Source organism: Bos javanicus, chromosome 18 (genome assembly GCF_032452875.1).
Source record: "Bos javanicus breed banteng chromosome 18, ARS-OSU_banteng_1.0, whole genome shotgun sequence".
Classification (NCBI taxonomy): domain Eukaryota; kingdom Metazoa; phylum Chordata; class Mammalia; order Artiodactyla; family Bovidae; genus Bos; species Bos javanicus.
Window position 1 is genome coordinate 21,898,307 of NC_083885.1, and position 27,601 is coordinate 21,925,907.

The 27,601-nt window shown below is 33.4% G+C and overlaps 1 protein-coding gene across 14 annotated transcripts in view; it reads left to right on the plus strand.

The window, feature by feature from the left end:
• CHD9 (chromodomain helicase DNA binding protein 9) overlaps window positions 1–27,601 on the plus strand; it is a 226,055-nt gene that overhangs the window by 142,727 nt on the left and 55,727 nt on the right. For 13 of the 14 annotated variants that reach the window (XM_061387182.1, XM_061387184.1, XM_061387181.1 and 10 more), the window contains 12 exons: window positions 5,144–5,255; window positions 9,342–9,488; window positions 10,345–10,413; window positions 10,496–10,551; window positions 11,203–11,320; window positions 14,740–14,826; window positions 15,057–15,194; window positions 18,083–18,204; window positions 21,363–21,606; window positions 25,384–25,560; window positions 26,889–27,032; window positions 27,130–27,385. In XM_061387182.1, coding sequence (XP_061243166.1) covers window positions 5,144–5,255; window positions 9,342–9,488; window positions 10,345–10,413; window positions 10,496–10,551; window positions 11,203–11,320; window positions 14,740–14,826; window positions 15,057–15,194; window positions 18,083–18,204; window positions 21,363–21,606; window positions 25,384–25,560; window positions 26,889–27,032; window positions 27,130–27,385 — 1,670 coding nt within the window. Of the gene's footprint in view, window positions 1–5,143; window positions 5,256–5,940; window positions 5,999–9,341; window positions 9,489–10,344; window positions 10,414–10,495; window positions 10,552–11,202; window positions 11,321–14,739; window positions 14,827–15,056; window positions 15,195–18,082; window positions 18,205–21,362; window positions 21,607–25,383; window positions 25,561–26,888; window positions 27,033–27,129; window positions 27,386–27,601 lie in introns of those variants that run through there. The other variant, XM_061387195.1, reaches the window with a different exon arrangement.

Below are 27,601 nucleotides of genomic sequence, written 5' to 3' on the forward strand. Positions count from 1 at the left end.
CAAAACTAACCAAATGTTTGTTCTTTGTAATATCCCTTATATACCATTTTAGAATGTTTAATAAACTGATATGACTTCATTATTTCTAAGAACCAATGTTCTATGTAAGTACCCATAGGATATGTGTGTGTATGCACATATATATAAACTATATATTTTATATAAAATATATATTTTTTAAACTCAGAATTATGTCAGTGAAGAATGACTTCAAATTTTAGAATAAACCTTATTTCTACAGATGAAATGTAGCTTTTTTGAACAGAATGGTCGTATGTGTAAGTATTTGGACCTCAGAAGTTTAGTAGGAAACTATTGTATTTGAAATATTTCTTGCAAAGTTAGAATTTGAAAAATACTTTTGCATGGGTTAATGATAGCTAATTAGTTTATGAATTAAGATTTATTCCAGGCCTATACAACAATATTGGAAGAAAATGCAGAATATAAGAAAAATAAATTTTGAAGGTATTTTTGTTTGTAAGTACATTTTTCAAATAAAGTAATGAAGGTTTACCTTAGGTATTACCTGTTTAGTTTAGTCGCTTAGTCGTGTTCGACTCTTTGCGACACCATGGACTGCCGCACACCAGGCCTCCCTGTCCATCACTAGCTCCTGGAGTTTACTCAGACTCATGTCCATTGAGTCGGTGATGCCATCCAACCATCTCATCATCTGTCGTCCCCTTCTCCTCCCGCCTTCAATCTTTCCCAGCATCAGAGTCTTTTCAAATGAGTCAGTTCGCATCAGGTGGCCAAAGTATTAGAGTTTCAGCTTCAGCATCTGTCCTTCCAATGAATATTCACAACTGATTTCCTTTGGGATGGACTGGTTGGATCTCCTTGCAGTCCAAGGGACTCTCAAGAGTCTTCTCCAATACCACAGTTCAAAAGCATCAATTCTTTGTCTCTCAACTTTCTTTATAGTCCAGCTCTCACATCCATACATGACTACTGGAAAAACCATAGCCTTGACTAGATGGACCTTTGTTGGCAAAGGAGTGTCTCTGCTTTTTAATATAAGATATTAAAACACTTATATCTAACTTATCCACCTCCACCAAAAAGAGTGAGTGTTCAAGACTAATTTGGTAGCACTTAGTATTTTTTTTTAGCACTTAGTATTTAGTCAATGTTTATTTATAAAAATATTATTTAAGCAGCTTAGTTCAGTGTCCTTAGAGTGAAAACTTACTTTACCTACTAGAAAGGCAAAGTACAATCTCTTCATAGTCATAAATATAAAATTTTAAATCTCTCTGCTCCTGATTTCATTGAAGTTTTTATTGAGTGGGATTTGACTCTTTAAGCAGCAATATAGATACCATATTAGATTATATATTTCACATACAGAATTTATTTAGCATACCAAACACTAATAAAATGCCTTTTTAAGCAATGTACTGAAGGGTATTATCGGGCCTTGATCTGCATGTCATAGGAAGTCATTATTAACAGCTTTGCTGCCGCTAGTGTTGTCCTCATCTACAAACCAGTCTAAATTATGTTTGGGTTTGGCAATGGATAGCAGATGAGGGAGTGCCATGAAAACTGTATTTCTATCAATCATTTTTAGTTTGAGTTATCCCTTACCTTGCCATTGAAGATCACCTGCCCAAGTGCCTTAGGTTATATTAAATAACCAGAAGTAACACAAAGGTTACTCTTAGAAGGAGGTTGTTACTTGAAGAAAAAGCATGACAGGTGACTTCTGGGAAACCAGTGTCTTGTTTCTTGATCTAGGAGCTGGTTATACATTATGTTCAGTTTGAGAAAACTCACTGTGCTATATATACTCTTTTGATATGTGCGCTTCTCTGAATTTACATTATATTGTAGTATTAGTACACTTTTTAAAGGAAACTGAGGAATTGCATTTGGGACCATTTTGAGATTTTAATATCTGTGGTATATCCATGTGGATATGTCTTATAAACAGTTGGTTATATGAATCTGAAGTTGAGGAAAGGTCTGAATTAGAGATAAGAGATTTGAGAATCTTCAACTTCTAAGTGGTTGTTACAAATGGATTAAATTTCCTAGGAATAGTATATAGAGAGGAAAGAAGTCTAAAGACACAACTTTAAGAAATACCAAAGTTTAAGGGACTGGCAAAAAAACAAAAACAAAACTGAATCCTGCTGAAAAATGACAAAGTAAAGAAGAGCCAAAGAAGTTTAGTCAGAACCAGAAGAATGTTGTGTCATGAATCTGAGAGTGGAGACAAGGAAAAATTAGTTATGTGTTGGTAGATAAAATTTTTTTTAATTTCCATCGGATTTAGCATTACAAGGGTCATTGGTGGCCTTAAACATTAGGAGGTCAGTCTTTGGAGTGAGGCATATTTAATTTCTATCTCAGTTCTTACTATCGGTATGACTTTAAACAAGTAATTTAATTCTCTAAGCCTCAGTTTCCTCCTCTTGTATAATTTGCCTCTCAGAACTATATGAACACAAAGTTAGAGAATGCATATAAAGTCAGCAGAGGTTGACTCAGTAAACTTTGAGTAAATGGAAGCTATGAATATGGAAAGTTGTTTTAAGAGTTTTGATTTTAGTGGATTGAGGAGTGAAAGGAACAGTATAAGTGACTCGAGAGCTGTGGATAAGGAGGGAAGAACAAGATGATGTGGTATCTAATAGTAGGTATTACCTCAAGGGAGATTTTTATTTTAGGGGAGAAACCAGAGTAAAGGAAGAGGGACTGGAAGTTAGAGAGGAGATGACCTGTGTAAACAGAGGGGATAGAGTATGACTGTGGATAGTTCCTTAATGTTGTGTCAGAGTATCCTTTTAAACTTTCTCTGATTTCCTGGTTTCAATGTAAACTGTATGTTTACTGTATGTCATTTATTTCACATACTCAGAAAAATACAAGTGAGATAACCAAGTAAAAATTACCATTATCATGTTGAAAGTGGTGATCAAACCAATATGAGAATATCCTGGGAATTAATCATTCTAGAATTTTTTCTCACTTCATATCTCATTATCCAGTCAATAACCAAGTCTATTGTTTCTGCTTCCAAAATGAAAAATTATGTATCTTTTTTGACTTCTTCATCCACCCTACCATGGTCCTGTATTTCATTCTTCATTTCTCACCTGAATTGGCAGCTGGTTTCCCTCATTTACATTTCATTTCCTTCTAGTTGCATTGCTTCCTTATTTAAAATTATTTTCCCCCCAATTTTATTGAGAGGTAATTGACATATCACAGTATATTTATTTATGGTGTACAACATAATGATTTGATGTGTGTATATATTGTGAAACTGTTACCACAATAAGTTTGTTAACATCTGTCACCTCACAGTTATATATATTTTTCTTATGATAAGAACTTTTAAGGTTTACTCTCTCAGTAACTGTCAAATATTTAACTCAATATTATTATCTATAGCCACCAGGCTGTACATTACATCCCTAGAATTTGTTTAAAATTCTTACATCTTTCAGTTGCTTTACTGTTCTTATCCATTCAAAATATCTCCATGCCATTTGTTGTCAGTGGTGAGCAAGTCAGATTTCTTTTCAATTTCTGCCCTATGGAGCTTAAAGATGGCCTTAAACTAAAACATTAACTCCTTGCATGTAAGACGGGGTCTTCTATGACCTTGACCCAGCTCTTCCTGTAGTATACTTTGTGTGGTCCTGGCGGTTCATGGGGTCGCAAAGAGTCGGACACGACTGAGCGACTGAACTGAACTGAACATGCTCTTATTGTTGGATATTCTCATATATCCTGTGGTATCCCCCTGTCTGGAATGTACCCAGTCTTTTTTTTCACTACTTGTTGGGCTCCCTTTCATCTTTCAGTTCCCTGTCTCAAACATTGTCTTTTCTGTAAAGCCTTCTTTACTCTTTAGTAAATATAAGCATTTCTTCCTTTGTCTTCACATTACATCTTGTTCTAACTTCCTCTTTATTTTAGCTGTGATCGTATTCTAACAATGATATGTAAGGTTAGGAACCTTATCAACTTTACCTTCAAATCCTAGAACCCAGGAAAGTGGCTGGCATGTCACAGTCAGATGTAGTTACTATTAGTTGAGAAACTACTATGTGTTAAAGGCTGTGCTCAGACATACATTATCCCGCTTAATTCTCAACAAAAATATGGCTCTAGCTATTGCAATATCCCTGTTTTACAGGCAAGGACGCTATCAAGTAATTTCCCCAGTGCCACACAAGACAGGTAAATGGTGACATCAGGCTTTTATATTTTTGAAACTATGATTTCAAAGTAGATGCTTTTAACCTTCAAGTTTTCCCACATTAGTAAATAACTGTTGAAAAAATTTTTGATATATTTCTAATATATCATGCCTGAATATAATCGGGAAGCTTTCTATGTTTGGAATATAGGTATCTAAAATAGAACTTTCCTAATAGTGATCATGTCATCTCATCTCTTGAACTAGATAAGAAAATGTGGGCTGTACTTATGTATTTCCATCTTTCATCAGGAAACAAACATAGAAAACACATTTTCATTTTAGACATTTACATTCAGTGTGTGTTAATGTACATATATATGTGTATATGTTAGAGACAGGTAAATGTATGCATACTGTAGAAATATAAAAACTCTTACTCTTTAGAAAGATAGAGTGTAGCTAAGAAAAAAGCCTTAAGTGAAATAACCAAAGAACAATTAATTGTTTAAGTAAGGGAAATACTGCTATAGGGTAGAAACAGTGGAGACTTGGAGACTAGGTGGGATTCAAAGAAATTAAGTGGAATTTGAAATAAAAAGAAGTAGAAGGAAAAAGAATCCCTCATTGCAAATCTATCCAAGATAATAAAATAAATGAATTTATGTTAATTATTAAATAATTAAATCACCTGACATTTTTCTCATGAAAAATAATCATGAGCCTAAAGAAACAAGGGATAGAATTTAACTATATTTCTAAGCTTGAAATATGTTAGCTGTATTATTGGTTTCTATTTGTCCCATTGGAATAGAGTTTATCATTTGAAAATACCATTTTTTATTTCATGATAAATAGCATCTTTGAAAGTTGAACATTCAAGGGATAAAAAACAGAAGAAAGTTTATCATTGAGATCTTACTTTGACCAAAAATGGAGAAATACAAAGAGATCTTACTGTTTACTCTTTTTCTCTTAAAACAGCAAACTCATTATTACATTGGGTAAGAAACAAAAGAGAAAGAATGAGTCTTCAGATGAAATATCTGATGCAGAGCAGATGACACAGCATGCATTCAAAGAGGAAGACTCTCAAGTGAGTATGAAATTTTTTTCTGAGAAATGAACACTGGCAGATTTAGATAGCATAATATTGTTTTATGGATGTTTATACTGTAGTTTAGTGGTAAAAGTACATTTTATTTTCATACAAGTTATATGACAAAACATTATTACAGTATGGTCCTACAGTGTTAGACCTGGGAGGAAACTTACACATCCTCTTCAAACCCTCTCAGTTTTCAGATAATGAGACTGAAGCCCAGGAGAGTTTAAGTAACAATCCAAAGACCCTGGTGGCTTTTAGCATGGAGAGTATCTAGTGATATTATTACCCTGTACTTATAGAGCATTATTAAATGAATTTAATGATGGAGATACTAATTTTAAAAGTCACATACAAATGATAAAGCAAATGGGTTGAATCATTCTTGAAGATAATTTCTTTGGTCTGCTTCTACTGAGGAAAAGATGAACAGGTATATTAAAAATCCCCTAAAGCAGACAAAAATACTGTGCATTTTTCCTTTTTATTTTTTTAATAGCTGTATATTCAAAATAACCTTGTGAAGTTAAAAAATTATATAGTAAAGGTCATAATAATTCAGGCCACCCTCTGCTCTCTAATAATTAAAGTACGACCCTAGGCCGTAGGGGTGGTGGCAGTTGTTGCATTATGGGGCCAGAAAGCCCCTGAATGGCCTTTCTTCTTCCTTATGCAGCTTCTTATCCAATGGGAGAGTAGTGGCTCAAGGCTCCTGGGCTGCTGCAAGAGTTGAGGTAAGGGCAGTGACTGAAGCTCCTAATATTATATGGCCTGGCTTTTTCTTCATATGTTATCCTTAACTTAGGCAAACTTATCATTATTCAATATGAGAAAATGTAGTTAAATTTTTACTAAAATAATGCTGGCCATTTTTCCATTATGTAATTACCAAACAATGAAATGGTAGAATAGGTTAACATGCATATTTCTTCCATGCCTTTCACAGTACTTAACTAGGTTGCTTTGACAAGTGTTTTGCTTTAACACAAAAATTTTAATGGAGAAGGAAAGAAATATTTTCTGGTAAACAATCATAAATCTGTATTATTGATATATTTAAATATATTAATATATAAATTATGTATAAATATCTAAAAATAGTTTTCAACCACAATGGATTGTTAAGATTTGAAGGCTTGAAAAGTAATTGAAGGTTTAGAGTCAAGTGAAAAATCTAAAAATATGGTTATGATATTTAATTTTTTACCTGATAGAGAAAGTTCAATAATCTAACTACATTTAGAGACTTAAATTATTTTAAAGCCCCATAGCACATTTTAGCACATTTTATTAGGTCTATGATAGGAAACAAATGGTACGTTATCATAATGAAGTATTTAGTCATTTAAGAACATAATGTTTCTGACCTCTTATATAAAGTGCTGTTGATTGAAGCCTTTAAAACATTAAGGAAAAGTTAGAAAAAAGAAATTTGAAGAAATAGTTTGTCACTTTTAAGTTGTCCTTTGAAAAATACTATGGAGAAAAAGAAAGCCAAAGCAACCCACATTGGCCTAAAATATGGACATTCAAATTAGTTCTGTATTTTTAAGGTAGTGAAACTGTTATGTAACAGAGAAAGCTAATTGGTAAGAGTGGCACCTTACTTCTCTTTGCTGAATGTGTATCTATATGCTCTAGTGGAATGTAAGTTTTGGTGAAATCAGTTGGAAAACTGCAAAAAAACTCACAGTTTTTTAAATTACTCATAGACTGATAAAAATCTTCATAGAATGAGGGAGCAGTTTATAGTATGTGGCTCTCATTCCTTCTTGTAAAGAATTACCTGAATGTGCATTTTTGTGAGTTAAAACGATTGTTTCAGGCCACTTGTTTACTACTTACTAAGGATTGTGTATGGCATTTCAAAGTACCTGACCTAAGTGATCAGAAAGGAAACTTTAATGTTGAAATCATCTATAGAATCTTCTAAAAGTATACCAAATTATTACCAGACTTCATTATATAAACTATTTATACCTAGTGAGACATAACACTCATAATATATGTTATTGTTAGAATAATAAGTGTCCTGAATGGTTATTAAATTAAGGTATTTTTGAGCATTAAGAACTGATGCCTGTAATAGAACTCCAAACATTTCTTTAGCCTGGTATTAGAGATCCATCAGAGAAGGCAATGGCACCCACTCCAGTACTCTTGCCTGGAAAATCCCATGGATGGAGGAGCCTGGTAGGCTGCAGTCCATGGGGTCACTAAGAGTCGGACAAGACTCAGTGACTTCACTTTCACTTTTCACTTTCGTGCATTGAAGAAGGAAATGGCAGCCCACTCCAGTGCTCTTGCCTGGAGAATCCCAGGGACGGGGAAGCCTCATGGGCTGCCGTCTGTGGGGTCGCACAGAGTCAGACATGACTGAGGCGACTTAGCAGTAACAGCAGAGATCCATAGACTTTTCTCTCCCAGGGAATAATAAATGTTTCATATCTTTTCCAAAAGAGAATGTGGGAGAATTGGGTTTCTATAAGTCCCTTGGGCTTCCTCAGTGGTTCAGTAAAGAATCCTCTTGTAGTGCAGGAGCCCCCAGGAGATACAGGTTCGATCCCTGGGTCAGGAAGATCCCCTGGAGAAGGAAATGGCAACCCACTCCAGTATTCTTGCCTGGGAAATTCCATGGACGGAGGAGCCTGGCAGGCTACAGTCCATGGGTTCACAAGAGTAAGACACGACTTAACAAGTAAACAAAACAAAAGCTAGTATATTTCTTAGTGAACTCCCCAGCCTTTATGGGCTTCCCTGGTGGCTAAGATGGTAAAGAATCTTTCTGCAGTGCAGGAGACCCATGTTCAGTCTCTTTTATATAATTTTTGTTTGCCACCTTCCTGCCTCCCATAGTGACAAAATTGTCACCTTGAGCTTTGAAAATATAAATATCTTCGTGGCTAAGAGATGGTGACCCATCCTAATTGAAGCATGGAGTTTTCTACTACATTTGGCTGAGCTGCCTCACCACAGTAGTGCCTTTCTTTCTCTCAATATTCCACTACTTTCAAGAGAAGAGGCACTACAGCCTTTCTGAATACAAATAAGTTTGTCCCCACACTGCTGCGCTGATTCAGTTTTGTTATGGCAATGGTAGCATGAAAGACCTACCACATTGAAGACATTGGCAGAAACCAAAAGGAGAACACATGGGTATTCTGTTAGTTGCATTTTGGGGAAATGTTATGGGAGTTACTAAATACTCAGAAGGATAGTAAAAGGAAGATGAAATATTGAGTAGTAGAACAGTTGACTGAGGTACCTCCATCCATGAGATTTTAGGGAGGTACACAAAGTTAAACCTAAGTCCTTAGGGATTTTCAGGCAATTGTGTAATTTGTTTTTTAGTGGGAACATCAAATATTAGATTTTTAGGGAGGTAAGTAAAGCCATGTGCATTTGATACTTGCTTTTAAATTATTTAGATTATTTTAAAATCATGTTACTGCACAGAAGACTTTCTGAAGAGCTTTCTTCCGTTTTTATGATAGTGCTGATCTTTATTTTTAAGGGAAGCTAGTAAAGGCAGTACAACAGTGGTTCCTCCTTCATTCACATTTAAGTTTTTAGTAGCTTTCATACTTTGTTATTTTGTGTATCTCTTTTAAAACATTTTATATTATTTGTTTTTTTTCTGTTTTAAACACAGGTTCATGGGTTTTGTGTCAAGGTTTTTATTTCTTTTAGTTTTACACCCCTGATATTAAACTAATATTCATCTGATGACTTTCTAGGTTTGAAGCAAAAACTGTGCTAGTATTAATATTTTAAAATACATGTTTCCCAATCTATGAAATAGTTAAATAAAAAGACCTTTTTATTCTTAACAAATTCAAAAGAAAAGTAATAAAGGTATTATTGTTAATCATTCCTACTTGACATTTTAGGAAGTAAACTAAAGATAACTAAAGATTGCAAATCTTTGGCAAAGGTAAAATTATAATCTTCCTTTAATTAAAAGTAAAAATGAGGAAAGATGAATGCAGAATACAGTTTTGAAAATTTAATGTACAAAATTGTCACATGACCCTTTAAAATAAATCATGTGAATATGATCCTTATCATTCATTACAGAAAAGAAGATCAAATCGACAAATTAAAAGGAAAAAATATGCAGAAGATGCAGAAGGGAAACAATCTGAAGAAGAGGTTAAAGGCTCTATGAAAATAAAAAAGAATTCAGCTCCTTTACCTGGTGAACAGCCTTTACAGTTATTTGTGGTAAGACAGATTTTGGGTTGTATGACAAAAAACATTTTAAACCAATGTAAATTAAAAATCTTCATTATCTTTCCTCCTAAAACCTACATTAACTTTTCCTCCTAGGTTCCATATTATAGTTAATAGAACCATTAGTTATTTGGATCAGAAACCTAGGTATTTGTTCTCTCTTTTTTTATCTTTACTTCTTGACATTCAATTTTTTGCCTCCTAAATATATTTTCATGCAACTCCTCCAAACTATGTTTTTTGTGGAGTGTTTCTAAATTACAAGTTTAATTACAGTACTTTTCTTGAAAACTCCTCTAATGGTGTCCTAAATCAGAAACAAATGAAAATGCACTTTTTACAGCTTATAAAGCCTTTTGTATGGATTTTTTGGCCTTATGTCCTTCCACTTCCCTCTAAGCTCTCAGTCCTCTGGTTTGATGAACTTAGTTGTCTCAGTGCCATATTTTGATACCTTTATGTCTTTACATATGCATTTTCCTCTTTGTAGAGTTCTTCTACTCTCCCTTATCTGGACTGTAACCCAGCTACTCATTTCCTTGCTGAATCATCTGACACCTTGAACAAGTACTAATCTTCTCTATACCTGAGCTTTCTAATCTGCAAAATGTAAACTATTGAGAATAATGCATAAGAGATTAAAAAGCCCAATATGTTTACTATGAGGGTGATGCCAGTGATGATGAGGACAGTAACAACATTTTCATTTTGTATTTCTGACATTTAACATGATCCCTGACATGTTAAATAAGTGTTTGTTGGATTTTAGTATATTTATAGACATACAGAGTAGCAACTGAAATGTTTTCAGAATGTATCATCATACTTTTTCTCCTCCTTCACATAGGAGAATCCAAGTGAAGAAGATGCTGCAATTGTGGACAAGATACTATCTTCTAGAACTATAAAAAAGGAAGTAGGTAGTGATACATTACATTCTGTACTTTATATTCCATGGCCTGATTGTAAAACTCATAATTATTGAATCTTTTTCTTAGATATCATCTGGAGTGATGATTGATACAGAAGAATTTTTTGTAAAATACAAGAATTAGTAAGTATTTGAGTTGGAAAAAAAATAGAAAGATATTATTTCAGTATGAATTAATATTTTGAATATATTAAGTTAAATTCTTATTTTTCTTTTATTGGTATTTTAAAATATTTTATTTGTTATTGCATGAACTTAAAAATCATTAAAAAGTGAATAGACTATGAAAACTTTTCATGTTAAAATTGAGTAGTTTTTTTCCCCAAAAAAACTACTGACTAACATCAAAATGCAGGAATATTTATAAATCATGCTTTTGGAAATAATAGACATTTTCCATCATATTATACTGTTAAACTTTTTAGATTTTGTTCAACTTTTTCTTATGCTTTAGTGAAAGAAAGTATTTTAAATAAAATTACATTGCTTTCAAAACAAGTTTGCTTTCTGGTCATGACAAAACTGTTATAATGAAGAAATGAATGAAAAGTCACATCTTTGTTATCCTTATGATTCAGTTTACCATTCTGTGTAGTGATCACAGTGACTTTATTTTAGAAATTAAAAGAGAGTCTGTTGACATTAAATGAAATGATGAACAGCCTATTTGGAAAGTTGAAGATAATATTTTTAGAGGCCATGATTAAAAATAAATCTAAAAACAAAACATGATTTTCTATATCATTCTAATATACTACTTTTATAAAATTTTAGCTCTTATCTTCACTGTGAATGGGCCACAGAACAGCAGCTTCTGAAAGATAAAAGGATCCAGCAGAAAATCAAACGATTCAAATTGAGACAAGCACAAAGAGCACATTTTTTTGCAGACGTAAGAAGAAAAAGACTATTATGTGTTGAACTCTGAATGCATGTCATATTATGTATCAAAAACTTAAGTATTATTCATTTTAATTCTTAGGCTTCTACTTTTGATGTTTGACTATAAATGATATCTACATATTTTCCCCCCTAAATTTAGCTTGTGAGTGAAGTAGCTCAGTTGTGTCCAACTCTTTGCGACTCCATAGACTGTAGCCTACCACACTTCTCCATCCATGGGATTTTCCAGGCAAGAGTACTGGAGTGGGTTGCCATTTCCTTCTCCAGAGGATCTTCCCAACCCAGGGATTGAACCTGGGTCGCCGCATTGTAGACAGAGACTTTACTGACTTGACTTTACTTCCCTGGTGAGGGAAGCCCTAAATTTAGCTTGGAAAGTAGCTAAAACAGGAACACTAATAAATCAGAATGGTAGCTATCTCCTGTATTTTAAAGTTAACATTTATTTCAATACCTTTTAGAGTTGAATGTGAGTATATTCATATCTTAAAGTATTTTATCAGCAAACTTATTCAAGTAATGGTGACATAACAAATAAATGAAAAAGAAGATTTTTCAGTATATGAGATACTGCATATTTTCTGTATCAGCTTTGTGTATGCATGAACAGAACATTATTGGAAAAATTCATTAACTTTTCCAGGCCTTTTTAAAAAGTCAGATATCCTTTCCTGCTCCAAACTTGTTAATTTTTCTTTTAATAGACTTTTTTAGAGAAGTTTTAGATTCATCTAATTATTTTAACTTTTTATTTGAAAATGTTAGTACTGGATTTTCCCACATATATTTTAACTGGATTCCCTAAATGTTAACATTTTACCATATTTGCTTTATCATTCACATTAATTCTTCTGTCTCTGTGCACCTCTCTCCCTCTTTCTGCCTCTCTCTCCCATGTACATAATTTTTTTTCTAAACCATTTGATAATTCTCAATTTCAGTATTCTCTAGAAGCATTTTCCCATAATAATAGTACAATTAACACAGACATGGTAATATTATCTCATCTATTAGACCTGAATTCATATTTCACTAATTGTTCCACTAGTATTTTTATAGAAAAATTTTTTTAAAGTATGTTTATGCTAATTCTGATCCAAAGTCTAGTTCTGCAGTGCATAATACATTTAGTTGGCATGTCTCCTTTAATCGGTATTTTTTTGTTTTCCATCCCTTGGACTTGTTTCTTCTTAAAGAATTTAGGTGGTTTATTCTATAGTGTGTCCCTCAGTTTGGGGTTGTCTTGATTTTCCTCAGCTTCAGGTCATGCATTTTTTTAAATGAACATTACAGAAATGATGCAGCAGCATTCTCAGTGAATCATGTCAGGAGGTATATGATACCTATTTACCCAATTACTGTTAGTGTTAACTTTAATCACTAGATTATGTTAATATCTTATGGCAGATTTTTCTACCATGAAGCTATTTTTATTTCTTTGTAATTGTAAAGTCTACTTCAAAAATTTGTTGATTGAAATGACCTATCAACTTATGGATGCTGGGAGGTCCTCAAAAATTTCTCTCTTCCTCACTCTGGTAAATCTCTTATTGAGCTGATGGGACTTACCAGGTGGCTCAGTGGTAAAGAATCTGCCTGCCAGTACAGGGGATGCAGAAGATGCAGAAGATGCAGGGTCGAAATGATCCCCTGGAGAAGGAAATGGCAACCCATTCTAGTATTCTTGCCTGGAGAATCCTTGGACAGAGGAGCCTAGTGGGCTGTAGTCCACAGACACGACTTAGTGACTGAGCACACACAATGAGCCAAAGATTTTAGAAGTACTTAACTAATAATCTTTTAATTTTTCATGAAGGTTAATTTTTTTAATGTGCCTCAGGCACAAGATAAACTGGAGCTATGCAGATTTTCTTATAGAGTACTTTTTTACCATTCTGGTGTTGGATAGTGCTCTTTTATTACCAAGCGTGTCTTGTACATGGAGATGATAGTATTGATCAGGAATGGATTAAGATAGTGAGAACTAAAGGCAGAGCCATGGAGTACTGTAACATTTAGAGGTTAAACAGAGGAAGAGATGCAACAAAGATAACTGAGCTGGGCTTTGGAAGTAAGGCTTTCAGGCATGATTAAGAATTAGCTAAGCAGATGAGAGAAGGAACAGCGATCTATTCAGAAGAGAGAAAAATAAGTATAAAAACATGAAGGTGTGACAGAACATGGAATTTGAAAAGCATGTGGTTTTGTACTTTTGAAGCATAATATCTTGGGTATGGCTGTGTCAAGCAGTAGGAGATGAGGCTGGAGGAAAACGTTTGAGCCTGTTTATTCCCCAGAAACTAATGTGGGCTTGTTTCCCAAATAGGGAAGTCAGTAAAGAATTTGAAGCAAGGGAACAATATGTAAGATTTATAAAGATCCAAGTAAGAAGACATGAGGCAGTGAGAATGAGGAAGGAGGAACCAATTTGAGTTATAAACAAAATTAGAATCTGTGTGAATCAATGAGATAAGGGAGGTGGGAGATGAAAGAAGAGAAAGAATCTAAGACGACTTCTCCGTTGCTGGCTTGTGTAACTGGGAGTAGCAGCTGCTGCTGCTAAGTCACTTCAGTCGTGTCCAACTCTGTGTGACCCCATAGACAGCAGCCCACCAGGCTCCCCTGTCCCTGGGATTCTCCAGGCAAGAACACTGGAGTGGGTTGCCATTTCCTTCTCCAATGCATGAAAGTGAAAAGTCAAAGTGAAGTCGCTCAGTTGTGTCCGACTCTTCGCGACCCCATGGACTGCAGCCTACCAGGCTCCTCCGCCCATGGGATTTTCCAGGCAAAAGTACTGGAGTGGGGTGCTATTGCCTTCTCCCACTGGGAGTAGAGTGTGGCCTAAAGTTGGTGCTGTGTTGGCCATTAGCCCAGTTAGAAACTACAGGCAGAAGTACAGGTTGAAGTGTAAATGAATGCAGTTGAGTGTGAAGTCGCTCAGACAGTTTGCGTTTAGTTAGGTAAGGGGGTCTTGAGCACAAGAACCAGCACCAGATAGTGTTTGATACAAATGAGAGAGGACCCTTCAGGTCAGGTGATTGGTCTTCAACTCTTGGACCTGGTTACTACTGAGGAAAGTAGCGCAAGAAGGTAAAGGAAAGCCTCTTTTCCAACTAGGAAATTTTAAAGGATATACCTTCTAGAGTAACTTACTTGTCTGAGGTGCCTCATTTTTTTAGTGCTTTTTAGTTGAGTTTTTTTTTATACATAACTTGGTGATTCACAGTACAGACAAATCATAGAAATCTTTTAGAAATTAAAATGGAAGTATTCCATTTTTTGAAATTCAGTTACAGTCAAACTGAAGTGTTTGTTCTATAGTGAATAGCTAGTAATAAGTTTGTTTTTATTTCACTTTTATTTTTCTACTTCTTTGTCAAATATCAATTAAGTTACTTTTAATTTTAGATGGAAGAAGAACCATTTAACCCAGACTACGTTGAAGTAGACAGAGTGTTAGAAGTCTCTTTTTGTGAAGATAAAGATACTGGCGAGGTAAATATTTGGTAGAAATTATTTTTGAGTAAGTAAGAAAAATCTAAAACCTTCCAGGTATTAAAACATTACTTTTTTAGAGGTAATGATCTAAAAACGTTAAACAAAGTTTCATAAGTCTTTACCAGTAAAGATTAATATATTTAAATTTTTTCTGGGGATTCTCAGTTTAAACTGTTTCTTACTATTCTTTTTCAAATTAATAAAGTGAAAAAAACTTTCTTTTACAGCCTGTTATTTACTATTTAGTAAAGTGGTGCTCATTACCGTATGAAGATAGTACTTGGGAACTAAAAGAAGATGTAGATCTTGCAAAAATAGAAGAGTTTGAGCAATTGCAAGCTTCAAGGCCTGACACAAGACATTTGGTGAGAATATGCCTTATCATCATGAAATCTTAGCATTTCCTTAATCAAGAGGTGTAGTGTGATTTTTGAATTTTGAATTTAGTCTGGTGTGCAATTAATACTGTATTTTTAAAATGACTACATAGTAAGTAAAATTACTACTTAGTATTGTATATATGTTAATTTAACTATTCCTCTATTAGTGGATACTCCAGGTTTTTTCTATTCCAAACAGTGCTACATTGAAACATGGAACCCTTTATAAGTGAAATCAAAAGTATTAATATAATTGTTTGGTCAGAACATATGTGCATTTAAAATTTTTGATAAGAAGGGACTTCCCTGGTGGTCCAATGGCTAAGAGTCCATGCTTCCAATGAAGGGGGCATTTAGGGGCCTGGGTTCAATCCCTTGTTGGGAAACTAGGATCCCTCATGCTGCAATGACTACAACAACAAAAATGATCCCATGTGCTGCTGCGGCTAAGACCTGGTGCAGCCAGATAAATTTTAAAAATATTTAAAATTTTTTTGATAAATATTTCCTTTTAAATTTCCCTCCAGAAAAGTTTCAAATACTTCTACTTAATCTTGAGTTTACTCAGGTCATTTATAAAAATGTCAAAGGTATCAGTTTCAGCTCTAAGCAGTGTTATTAATTCTCTGTCAAAGAAAAATCTTTAATATACCCACCTTTCCCTTGCTTTCTGTAAACCAGTTATTTCTTTATAACTGAATAGCTCTTCTACTTCCATAGTAGCTTTATTTTTAGAAAAACCGTTTGAATAGAATATTACTAAAGATCCACGTAAATTAAGTACACTGGTTTCCTATTGATTCATCCTTGTCTCTCCTTGCTTTAAAAAAAAAAACTGAATCAGTTATTGATTTTTCTAGTACAAAGACTACAGAATTCTAGAAGGTTATATGGCAAGTTGTGTTATTAATAATTACATTTTTTTTTTTACTTAAAGCATAGGATTGTTACCATGTAAATCCAGTTTGCAGAACCAACCAAAAGAAATTCACAAAGAGATATACTATGATTTTAATTAAATATTTTGGCCAGTCCTCTTTCAAATGTAATTTGGTCATAGAAATTTCTTCACTAAAGAGGAATTTGGTATATGAAAAGACTAGAAGAGATTACTTTTCAATTAGAATCAGAATTAAGGAAGGCTGTTATGAAAAATGTGGAGATGTAATATAAAAGAAGAAAGTTAATTGTTCCATGGAAGAGACCATATTGTTTTTATAACAAGTTTTTTTCTGGTTGTCATTTTATTTACTGGTCTTCTTAATCTGTCTCCCAATAATACCATAGCTTATTACCAAGAGGACAGCAGCTCACCTCTATTCCTTTTGTCTTCCAAGTGCCTTTTCTTGAGCCAGGAAAGGAAAGTGTTAATTCAGGGAGGAACAGTCTAAAGGATATTATGAAGAGGAAAAATTTTCTTTTTGGAGTGGGGTCCATATTTCAGTGGTAACCTGATCTTTAGCCTTATTAAGTAAGCTGTTTCTTAGATTAGTGGTTGTCCGTCAGAGGTGCTTATCAGTACCACTTTGGAACTTTTCGAAAATAAGAGGTGCCTAGTTTCTGTATCCTGGCTCCAGAATCAGAATATCTCTGAGTGGACCCCAGGTGTTAAAAGTCTTTCCCACATGGTGGGAAGAGCCACTGCCTTAGATACATTTGTAGTCTTTGGTAATGTAGCCAATAGAATTAATCCCTTCAGTTAAAGTAAAATCAATTTGACAAAAGTGCTAGTTTATCAAAGTCAAGTAATATAGAAGGTAAGTGATTTTTTTATTTTTGCCAGTCTATTATTATTAAATAAAACAACATATAAACATGTTTTTGAACAAATGAAATTTGTTCCTAAACTAAGGAAATAGTGATTGGATTACTGAAAGGAAAATTATTAGAGAACATTATTTAATGTGGAAATTGTTTTAAAGTTCATTGGCTACTATTTAAGAAATTTTTTTTTTTTTTTTTTAGTAAACCCTGGATATTTCATATTTGGGTGCTATTGTAAGATAGTACTTTTAAAATTTATTTATAGTTGTTTCTACAATGTAGAATACAATTTTCTGTATACTGATCTTATGCAGTGTTGGTAAAATCACTTCTTAGTTTGTATTTTTTCTAGATTCCACAGGATTTTCTGTATAGTCAAATCATGTCTTCTGGAAATTAATAAAGTTTCACTTCTTCCTTTTTCATCTTAATGACTTTTATTTCTTTTTCTTGCTTGATTACTCCTATTACAACCTATAGTACAGTGTTGAATAGAAGTGATGAGAGTGGACACCCTTGCCTTTTCTGATTTTAGGGAGAATGTATTCATTTTTTAACCAGGACATATGATAGGTGGTTTTTTCATAGATGCATCTTACTAAGTTGAGGAAATTTCCCTCTATTCAAAATTTAATTAGAGTTTATTTATTAGGAATAAATCCCCTTTTTTACATCGATCTGAGATTATCATAGGTTTTTTTAGCCTGATCAACACTGATTAATTTTCAAATTTAATCCACCTTCCATACCCAGGAAAAACCCCACTTGGTCTTGCTGTATTACCCCTTTTATATGTTATTAGATTCCATTTGCTAAAATTGTGTTACTAATTTTTTATCTAGATATTGGTCTCTAGATTTCTTATAATTCCTTTGTCTAATTTCAATATCAGAGTTTCACAGAAAGAGTTGAGACTATGCCTTCCTCTTCAGTTTTCTAGAAGAGTTTATGTAAAACTTATTTGGTCCTTAGATGTTTGTAAAATTTCATCATAATGCCATATATGTTACCCTTCTGTGATTATTTTAAAAACAGTGCTTTTACCATGTATGAGATGTATGGAAAATTTAAAAGTCTGAAATACATCATTCATTTGTTTTTCTACAAAGGATCGTCCTCCTCCTAATATTTGGAAAAAAATAGATCAATCCAGGGATTATAAAAATGGCAATCAACTCAGGGAATACCAACTGGAAGGACTCAACTGGCTCTTATTCAATTGGTACAATAGGTATGTAGTATGTATTAATAAAAAAATATTTTATGTGTGTTTTAAAAATGTGTTCCAAAATACATTAAATAAAATTGATACTAATGTTCCTACATTATTACTATCATGGAGTCTTCATTATTGAAAGAAAAATTGTGGTTACCTCTGGAAGATAATGTACATTATAATTTAGAATTTTGACTACAGTTGCTTCCCTTAAATATGTACAATCAGAATAGAAGAAAGTTGATATATTGATTCTTAATCAAATTTGAGATAGCTTTCTTAACATCATCAAACATCAACTATGTTATCGAATGTTTTTCAACTTACACTGCTGTCTGCCAGTAATTGAACCTAGTTACTAAGGTGTGAGCAGTTTCATCTAAAAAGTTAAATAAGTCTGTAATGTACATCTTCAAGGAAACAGATTTGCAGTAATTGCTAAGGAATAGAATACAAAATATAAGAACCTAGTAATGAATTACCCCCACTTATTATTAATTTTCCAAACTGTTTAAAAAACTTTTTGGAATATTATGTCACCTTTTTTTAGTGAGATGGAAAATTAATTGCAAAAGAAGTAAAAAATGGTATCTCGATTGATAAAAAAGTCTGATTATGTATATAAAAGAGCAAATGAAGGTACTATTACTAGTAATGGTAGCAAAATTTTATGACACTTATTCAGAATCATTTTTCTGTGTTTTTACTTGTCACATGATTCTTCTGTTTCACTAAGTAACAGTTAGTCATGAGTCCATGGCAATGGTGCATCCATCAACTCCATCAGATGGAGTTAGGGGGATCTGTTATCCCACACAGTGCTCTTCCCCTTGTTTATATTTTCTAAGTGTTATCATTTTTCCCAAGAGAATCTTCCTGGTAAAATAGTCAACAAAATTTTAATTGTCTTCTCTTATCAGTACCCTTTCTCAGTTGCTTGTTTTAAACTTATACCATTTTCCTAAAGCACTTTATCAGAACCCTACCCCCTTCACTCACTATATATGACTGCTTCTTAGAGAAGTCTAGGACCAGTATTTGAATTCATTGAGATTGTTGCCTGCCCTCTCACACCCAGGCCTAAAAATGTATCTTCATCCTTAGCCATTCATGCCTCTGTCCTCCTTTCAGAAGTTAAATGGTGCCTCCCCAGAACCAAGATTGATGCTACAACCTCAACTCTTGACAGGCATCTCATCTAGTCTTCAGAACCTCACTTCAATCATTTATCAGCCTTCTCTGTTGTATCTTCAAACTATCCCATTAAGACTAATGCCATCCCTTCAGTCTGTGAACAAATTTGGGTTTAACCTATATATAAAAATTTTTAAGGAAAGGATTAATCTTCTCTCAGCTCTGTTTTTCCTTCTAGCTACCTTGATCGCTCTTTGTAACTTCCAAGGTAGAGGTCTAGGAAGTATAGTCATCATGAACTCTTCCTGTTTTCTTATCTCCAATTCTCCTTAAACCTGTCGTTTGGATTTTAATTCTGTATCATCTCTGAAACTCTTAATTTTCTAATCCACAGTGTTTTTTTCAGCCTTAAATTGCTGTCTCTGCTGCATTGGATAGTAGTTCTAGACGTTCTTTAAACTTTTCTCCCATTCTCACTTCCAACAGCTTCCATAGCGTTAACCCTCCTAGCTCTCCAATACCTCTGTTACTATTCCTTTCAATAGTCTTTCCTGGTGGTTCTTCCTCTGCCTACCCTTTCAGTGTTGGTTCTTTTTCTTTCCCAATGTGCTGTCTTCTCATATTACATGTTTGTTCTGCCTAAGCCAAACTTTATACCGCCCCCTGTGTCTTCACTTATCAGTAACATCTCTAAGGCGTTAATTCAAGCCCATATTTGTTTGCTTCTTGCTTCCTTAATGTCTATCTCAGTGATATTTTAACACAACAAATTCACAATTAACCTTATTATTTCCTGTTTCGTCCATATCAGACTTATTCTTCCACATTTTACATCTTGGTTGAGAATAATACAACTTACTTAGTCACCCAAATTTAAATCTGACTGTCATCCCACACTCCATATATCTGATTGATCATTAAGTCCAGATCATTCTAACATGTATTTAACTTCAGAATCAGTTTTCTCTTGATCCCTCCTACCTTAGTCCACAGGTCCACTATTCTTTGCTCTATTATTTTGGTACTTTCCCAATTACTGTCCCAACTTCAAGTCACCTCACCTTCTAGTATTCCCGTGGCACCAGAGTCAGCTTCAAGTACAAACCTAATCTCATCAGGTTTCTTTAACAATGTTCACTGACTCTCATTCTCAATAAAATGATGTCCATAACCTTTATGACCCCTGCTTATCTTAGTAATATCCCTTCCTTTACCATTCCCTCAAAACCATATTAAACTACTTCTTGCCTCCCAGTTAATCGTATTCTTGACACTTGTACCCCTTTGTTCTGCCCTCTGGCAAAACCCTGCTCATTACTGACCTCCTCTCTGAAGGCAGTCTTAACTTCTCTCAGCCTTTCTAGATGCAGTTAGATACTTACTCACCTGAGCTTCCATAATGAACTTAACACTGATGATTCTTAATTGGCCATATATCACAATCATCTGTGCAGCTTATTTTAGAAATTTCAGTTGCTTTTATCCTACTTTGCATATTGAATCAGAATGTAGAGAAGGCCATGGGTAATTGTTTCTTAGGCTGTTCCAGTACACAGCCAGAATTGAAAACCAGTTCTTAATTTGTGCTTCTGTGATAGCACGTTGCATGATTATTTATTTATGTCTGTTTTCTAATAGATGCAAGCCCCTGGAAGGCAGAGAACATGTTCTTTATATATATATATATATATATATATATATATATATATATCCCTGAGATAAGAAGGCATTTAATAAATGTTTCCTGAATAAATAACATTTAGTTTGCTTTGTTCTTGCCATTTTGTTCTTTTAAAAACTCAAGTATCTAACAGGTGGTATCTTTATTTTGGAGCTACAAAAAAATCTATAGTTTTCCCTTTGCAATACTATAATAAAATTATAATCTTTAATCAAATCTGCACTTCAGAAACTTTCACGTTTTTATAAATGCAAGTATTTTAACCTGATCTCTCTGCTTTTTTTATATTTATCTTTTAAAACATTGTAGTATACAGAAAACCCAAAATATACATGGGTAATATATTTGTTTATTTCAGACGAAACTGCATTTTAGCAGATGAAATGGGTCTTGGCAAAACCATTCAATCAATTACATTCCTCTACGAAATCCTTCTGACTGGTATAAGAGGACCTTTCCTGATTATTGCTCCACTTTCTACTATTGCAAACTGGGAGAGAGAATTTCGTACGTGGACTGATATTAATGTTGTGGTTTATCATGGGAGCCTGATTAGCAGACAAATGATACAGCAATATGAGATGTACTTCAGGGACTCACAGGTGTGTTATTGGTGATTTTGTTTGTTGTTTGAAAGGTCAGATTTTAAAAAGATAAGCATTACATATTAATTACTTTCAAATTTGTGATAGATTTTAATTGCCTACTTAGATCTTAGTTTGATTTCTTTATTCATCATATTTATTTTACAATAAATTTTAGTAGCTGAAGAAAGAAATGACCAAAGTAGGCAAGTTCACACTGTAGTTTACTGGAAGGAAGTATGCTGATTTATACAAATGTACAAATTTGATTTTCTACTTAATTTTTTAGCTAGAATAATTGTTTTATTAATTGTTTTAAATACACATTAAATTTATTTTAAAAATAATAACTGTCTCTTTGATCATCTTCCGGTTTTTTCCCTCCATTTAAAAAATTTACTTCTTCACTGACCACCATGGGTCTGAATGCCCATTGGGTGAAACCGTAGGTTGTCTTGTGTGTTCATTGAGTTTTGATGTTAGACATTTTGGGTTGTTTTGTATACTGGTACACACATACCTCTGTGTCTTTCTTCCTTTGCTTTGATGGTTTTCTTCTCCGTATTCTAGAGGAATATTTTCCATTTTACTTTGACCACTTTTCTTTAGGAAGGGATACCTCTTTTTCTGCTAAATATACAGATCATAAAATTGAGATGACATTATATGAAAGAATTTCCTAGCAGAAGGTTAAGTTTAGAAAACATGAAATGCCAAGTTGCAGTTTTTAGTAGTAGTTTGACTCTTCCTAGGTGAAACTTTTACTAAGAAATAAGAAACAAAGTTAACTAAAACACATTTCACACAAAATTGTGTTGTTTCATTAGAAAAGATTATGGCACTCTGCCTCAATAAGTACCTTAATATTTTATTTTCTTTTACTGATTCTTAACATTTTATAAGGATCATTATAACATACGGCCAGGTCATGAGATATGGTATAGGTTAAGGTAAGATAAAGTGCATAGCCTTTTACTTTTGCCTACCAATTATAACTGATTTTCTATTTAGTTAAGGCTGAATATCAGTAAAATTAACTTTCTTCTACTTTAATGTTTGAAACAATTAGATTTCTGTGAAATTAGGCATGTCTGTAATCAGTTCTACTGAAAATTATCAACTTTGCATTTTTGGAGCCTATGACAACTTAAGTTGTTCGATTTCCTTCCGTAGTGTTTTATTATTCTTAATTGGACATTTGTAGAATTTTAGAGCTGTATAATATCATTAAAACCATTTACTCTAGCTTTTTTAAGGTATTTTTAAAATATTAGAAGTTTAAGATTTAATATGTATTTCATGAGTTTGGTATAAATGTGATAGCCAGAAAGCTGAAAGATTCCTGATGTGTTATAAACTGAATAGTATGTATTAAATTATATTTTATGGTAAATGTTATACATTCTAGAATATTGTGTGAAGGGTTTAAAATTTCAAGAGTTAAGGATGTCTCATGTAACGAGATAAATAGATCTATACTTTAAATATAGAAATAACTTTCAGATTAAACTCTTTCAAATATATATATTTTTTAATTAAATGAACATTTAACTTCTGCTTTTTTCCAAATTATTAAATAATTTGAAATCACAGAAATGGCAAAATTATGCTGTAATTTTCTGAATTGCACTGGAAAAAGTAATAGATAATAACACTAGTATCTACAGACATTTATTGAGTATTTCCCATGTGCCATGTATTATGCTAAACAGTTTGCATGTAGTAGTTCATGTAATCTTTGTAATAGCTACCCTGTAAATAGGTGATATCTTACAAATGAGGAAGCTGAAGTAAAAAGAAGTGATACTGTTTCTCCTAAAATCACAGAGCAAAACTGGTATTAATAAACCCAAGTCAGACTCAAGAACCTTTGTTTTTAAACAGTACAATACCCCTGAAACTGAATGCATCATATCCCGGGTTTTTAGAGCTGTGTAGACTTATATTTTGTACCTATTCTAATATTCTACTGGAGTTATTGTTCAGCTTAATGCCCAGTGTATGCAATCAATATGAATTGTTCTAAAATTACTGTAATTTAAGTTGATAGGAATTTAAAAATCTAAATCAGATCACATGATTTTCTTAGCCCTTCATTTCTCCTAATAGTTTATAGTTTTCAATGCCATTTAAACATTGTCTTCACTTGGAATCTAGAACTTTATTCTGTTCCTATATCACTTTCCTTTTGAAACCCCCTTTAAGTGATTCCTTCTTGTCTTATCTAAACTTGGGGGTGACCCAGGGCTCAGTCTTCTACTTTTTATATCCATACTCATTCCATCAGAGATTTTATTCTGTCACACAACTTAATTACCATCTGTACTGCTGGAAACTCCCAAATCTATATCAACAATTCTAACCTCTTTCCTAAATTCGAGTCATATGCAAATGCCTACTCAGTTACTCCACTTGAATATCTAATAGACATCTCAAACATAGCATGTCCAAAACTGAAATCCTACATTTCCTCGTGGTAGTAAATGGCAACCCCAGCTTCTAGTTTGATCCCAAAAGTTTAGTCAAAACTTGAATCCTCTCTTAAACTCACTCCATTCCTATCCGTTAGTAAATCCTGTTGGTTCCACCTTCAAATTAAATCCAGAACTGGCCTCCATTGATGATGGAGGCCTCCAAATCTCATGGCCTCCATTGATGATCTCTTGTTTGAATTACTACAACAGCCTCTTAACTGGTTTCTATGATCCTGTCCTTGGCCTTTTTCAGACTATTTTTTACCAGAACAGCCAAGGAATTCTTTTAAAATATGTCAAATCATGATACTTCTTGTCTCAAAACCCTCTAATAGCTTCTTGCTCAAAGTAAAAGCCAAGAGTCCTCACCACAGCTTTCAAGACCCTATACAGCCTCATCCCCTCCATTCATTGGATTTTAGTCTCACTGGATTTCTTGCTAATATTTGAATACTGCCAAAGATATTCCCATGTTATGGCATTCACATTCTCTATTTCTACCAAGAATGCTTCCTGGTCCAGATCTCTAGATATCAACATGCCTTCCTCCCTGATCTTCAGGACTTGGCTCAAATGTCACTTCTTAGTGATGGCCTCCCAGCCATTGTAAATAGAGTTGGAATGGTCACCTCCAAGCCCATACTTCCCATACACATCCCTGTGTTATTTGAGTCTGTGACCTTTATTACTTTCTAACATAATTTCTTTGATTTTGTTTTTTAATCTTGGGGTTTCTTTTTTCCTTAATGGCTATGTTCTATATTTGAGTAATTGGAATGTAAGTTCCAATTGGATAATTAGTTTTGTCTGTCTTGTTTACTGCTCTATCTCGTGCAGCTAGAACAGAGTCTGGCACATAAACACCCAATAAATACTTGCTAACTAAATGACATGAGTGGCCAGTTTTTATATTTACTACTTATTTGCCATTATATGTGTGGAGTCATAGATATAAATAATAAACATAAACACTGAAATTTATTTGGCTAGATTTTATAATAAGCATTTCTTTTTTGACTTAACATTGTTAATAAGATTCTTAAAAATTATCAAATGTCTTATCAAGGAATACTTTTTTGGATATAATTAATTGTATCATTGTTTTGGCAAAATTTTTGACAACATTCTTGAAAACTACAATCTAATAGTTTTAATGCTAAGGTTCCTCATTTTAAGGGAGTATCTCTGCATATATAAAAATTTCTATGGAAAATAGTTTTATAGCAAATGTCATTAAGTGATTTGTATGCTGCTTGATAGGAATTAAAAATTATGATCAAGACATTCTAGCAAATTATTACATTTGGTAATAAATTTCTAGGGCCGTATTATTCGAGGAGCTTACCGATTCCAAGCCATCATCACCACTTTTGAAATGATTCTTGGAGGCTGTGGAGAGCTTAATGCAATTGAATGGCGATGTGTAATTATTGATGAAGCACATAGGTTAAAAAATAAAAACTGTAAACTTCTAGAAGGTCTGAAACTCATGAATCTGGTAAGTAACTTAATGTCATTTTAATGACTTCCATTTCTTAGCTACATAGTAAAAAGAGCTAGTGCCAAAAACTTATTTATTTTTTTAATTTTAAAATACAGATTTCTAATTTCTATCTGATAATTAAGATTATTTTGCTTTAATTAGGAAGGGGAAAAAATCTCATCTGTTTTCTAAGACTTAAATTTTTTAGCACTTTTCTCTTAAAAGCTTTAGTAATTTTGTAATTTAAAAAGAGAGGAAAACCTTTGAAGAGTGTCCTATTGAAAAGAAAAATATAAGTTTTAAGGCTAAATTCCTCAATAAAAAGCCCTTTCACCAAAGTTAAAATATTATTCAGATCATTTTATCATAGAGGAATAAAGTATCTGCATGTATTTATTATAGTTAATGGGATTTTTGAAAGTCATCTTATTAATGTGTTTGCTTTCAAGTCAAAGTATTTTGTGTTTTTTAACATTTCGATTTAATTAGCATCACATAATTAGTACGTGAGCACTTGAACAAATGACTCAAGTACATTTGCACAGAACTACATAAAGTAAAAGAACTACATAAAGTACAGAACTACATCAAGTAAAACAGTAAAGTGCTCCTTCATAGTCTTCATCCATGCCCACTCGTACTCTCCACTCCTTACTCCAGTATTTACAGATTGGTATATATCAGTCTAGACTATTTACTAACATCAAATACTTACGTAGACATGCAGATACATATAGAAATATTTTGCTTAAGAATTTAGAGGTATTTTCAAATCAGATTTTAAATACTTTATACTAGTATCACTAAAATATTTTTATTTCCTTTTGTTACTATTACGTTTAATTTGTAATGCATTTCTAGCTCAGAAATATTCCAGTCAGCCTTTCACATTGTTGGATTGTTACTTTAATGATGTAAGAACTTGTTCTTTTGTAAGAAGTCAAGTGATGATCTGCTAAATTGTAAAGAATGAGCACTGTTTTGTATACTAATTACCATACCAAGAATGGCTAAGTACCCCTCAAGAATTTGTCTGTTTCCTTGAATAAAAACCTAAAAATAAACTTTAATTATTTACTATTTTTCTTTTAAAACCAATAGGTAAAAATTAATAGCAGACAAAGTAAGCTATTATGAGAATAATGCAGAGTCAATTAATGAAGATGAGTGGGTAGAGATATATTTTGAGTTGATTCTTGAATTATGGTCAGAAAAATGTTTGCTTTTCAAGAACATGGAAACATTTGATAATCTATATCAACTTTCATATCATCTTAGCACAATGCTGATTGAGATGGACTTGATAGTATATGATATTGGCATGATGTTCTTTCTTTATATAGGAACACAAGGTGCTTTTGACTGGCACACCTCTCCAAAATACAGTTGAAGAACTATTCAGTCTTCTTCACTTTCTGGAGCCCCTAAGGTTTCCTTCTGAATCAACGTTTATGCAAGAATTTGGGGATCTGAAAACAGAGGAACAGGTATCCTATTAGTCTTTGTAAATAGGTACATCAAATCTCTTCTCATTGTAATTATGCATGTGTATGCTACCTATATTGTCCATCATTTTTTATGCAGGTGCAGAAACTTCAGGCTATCTTGAAACCAATGATGTTGAGACGATTGAAAGAAGATGTGGAAAAGAAGTTGGCACCTAAGGAAGAAACCATCATTGAAGTAGAACTTACTAACATTCAGAAAAAATACTACCGGGCTATTCTGGAGAAGAACTTTTCATTTTTATCCAAAGGAGCAGGGCAGACTAATGTACCCAACTTAGTCAATACCATGATGGAGCTCAGGAAGTGCTGTAATCACCCGTATCTTATCAAAGGTAGTCGAAAAGGATTGCAAAGAAATCCTTTGCTTTCAACAGATACTCATGAAAAAATAACAAATGCTCAATAAAAGTAACACAGATGTAGTAGCTGCTACAAGGAAAGGCACTGACCCTGTGACTGTCCACCCTGGTGTTCTGTGGGATTACAGTTGTTCCAGAGTCAGGGGCAGTGTGAGCTACTTCTTAACAGTGTCCCATGTTAGCATTACC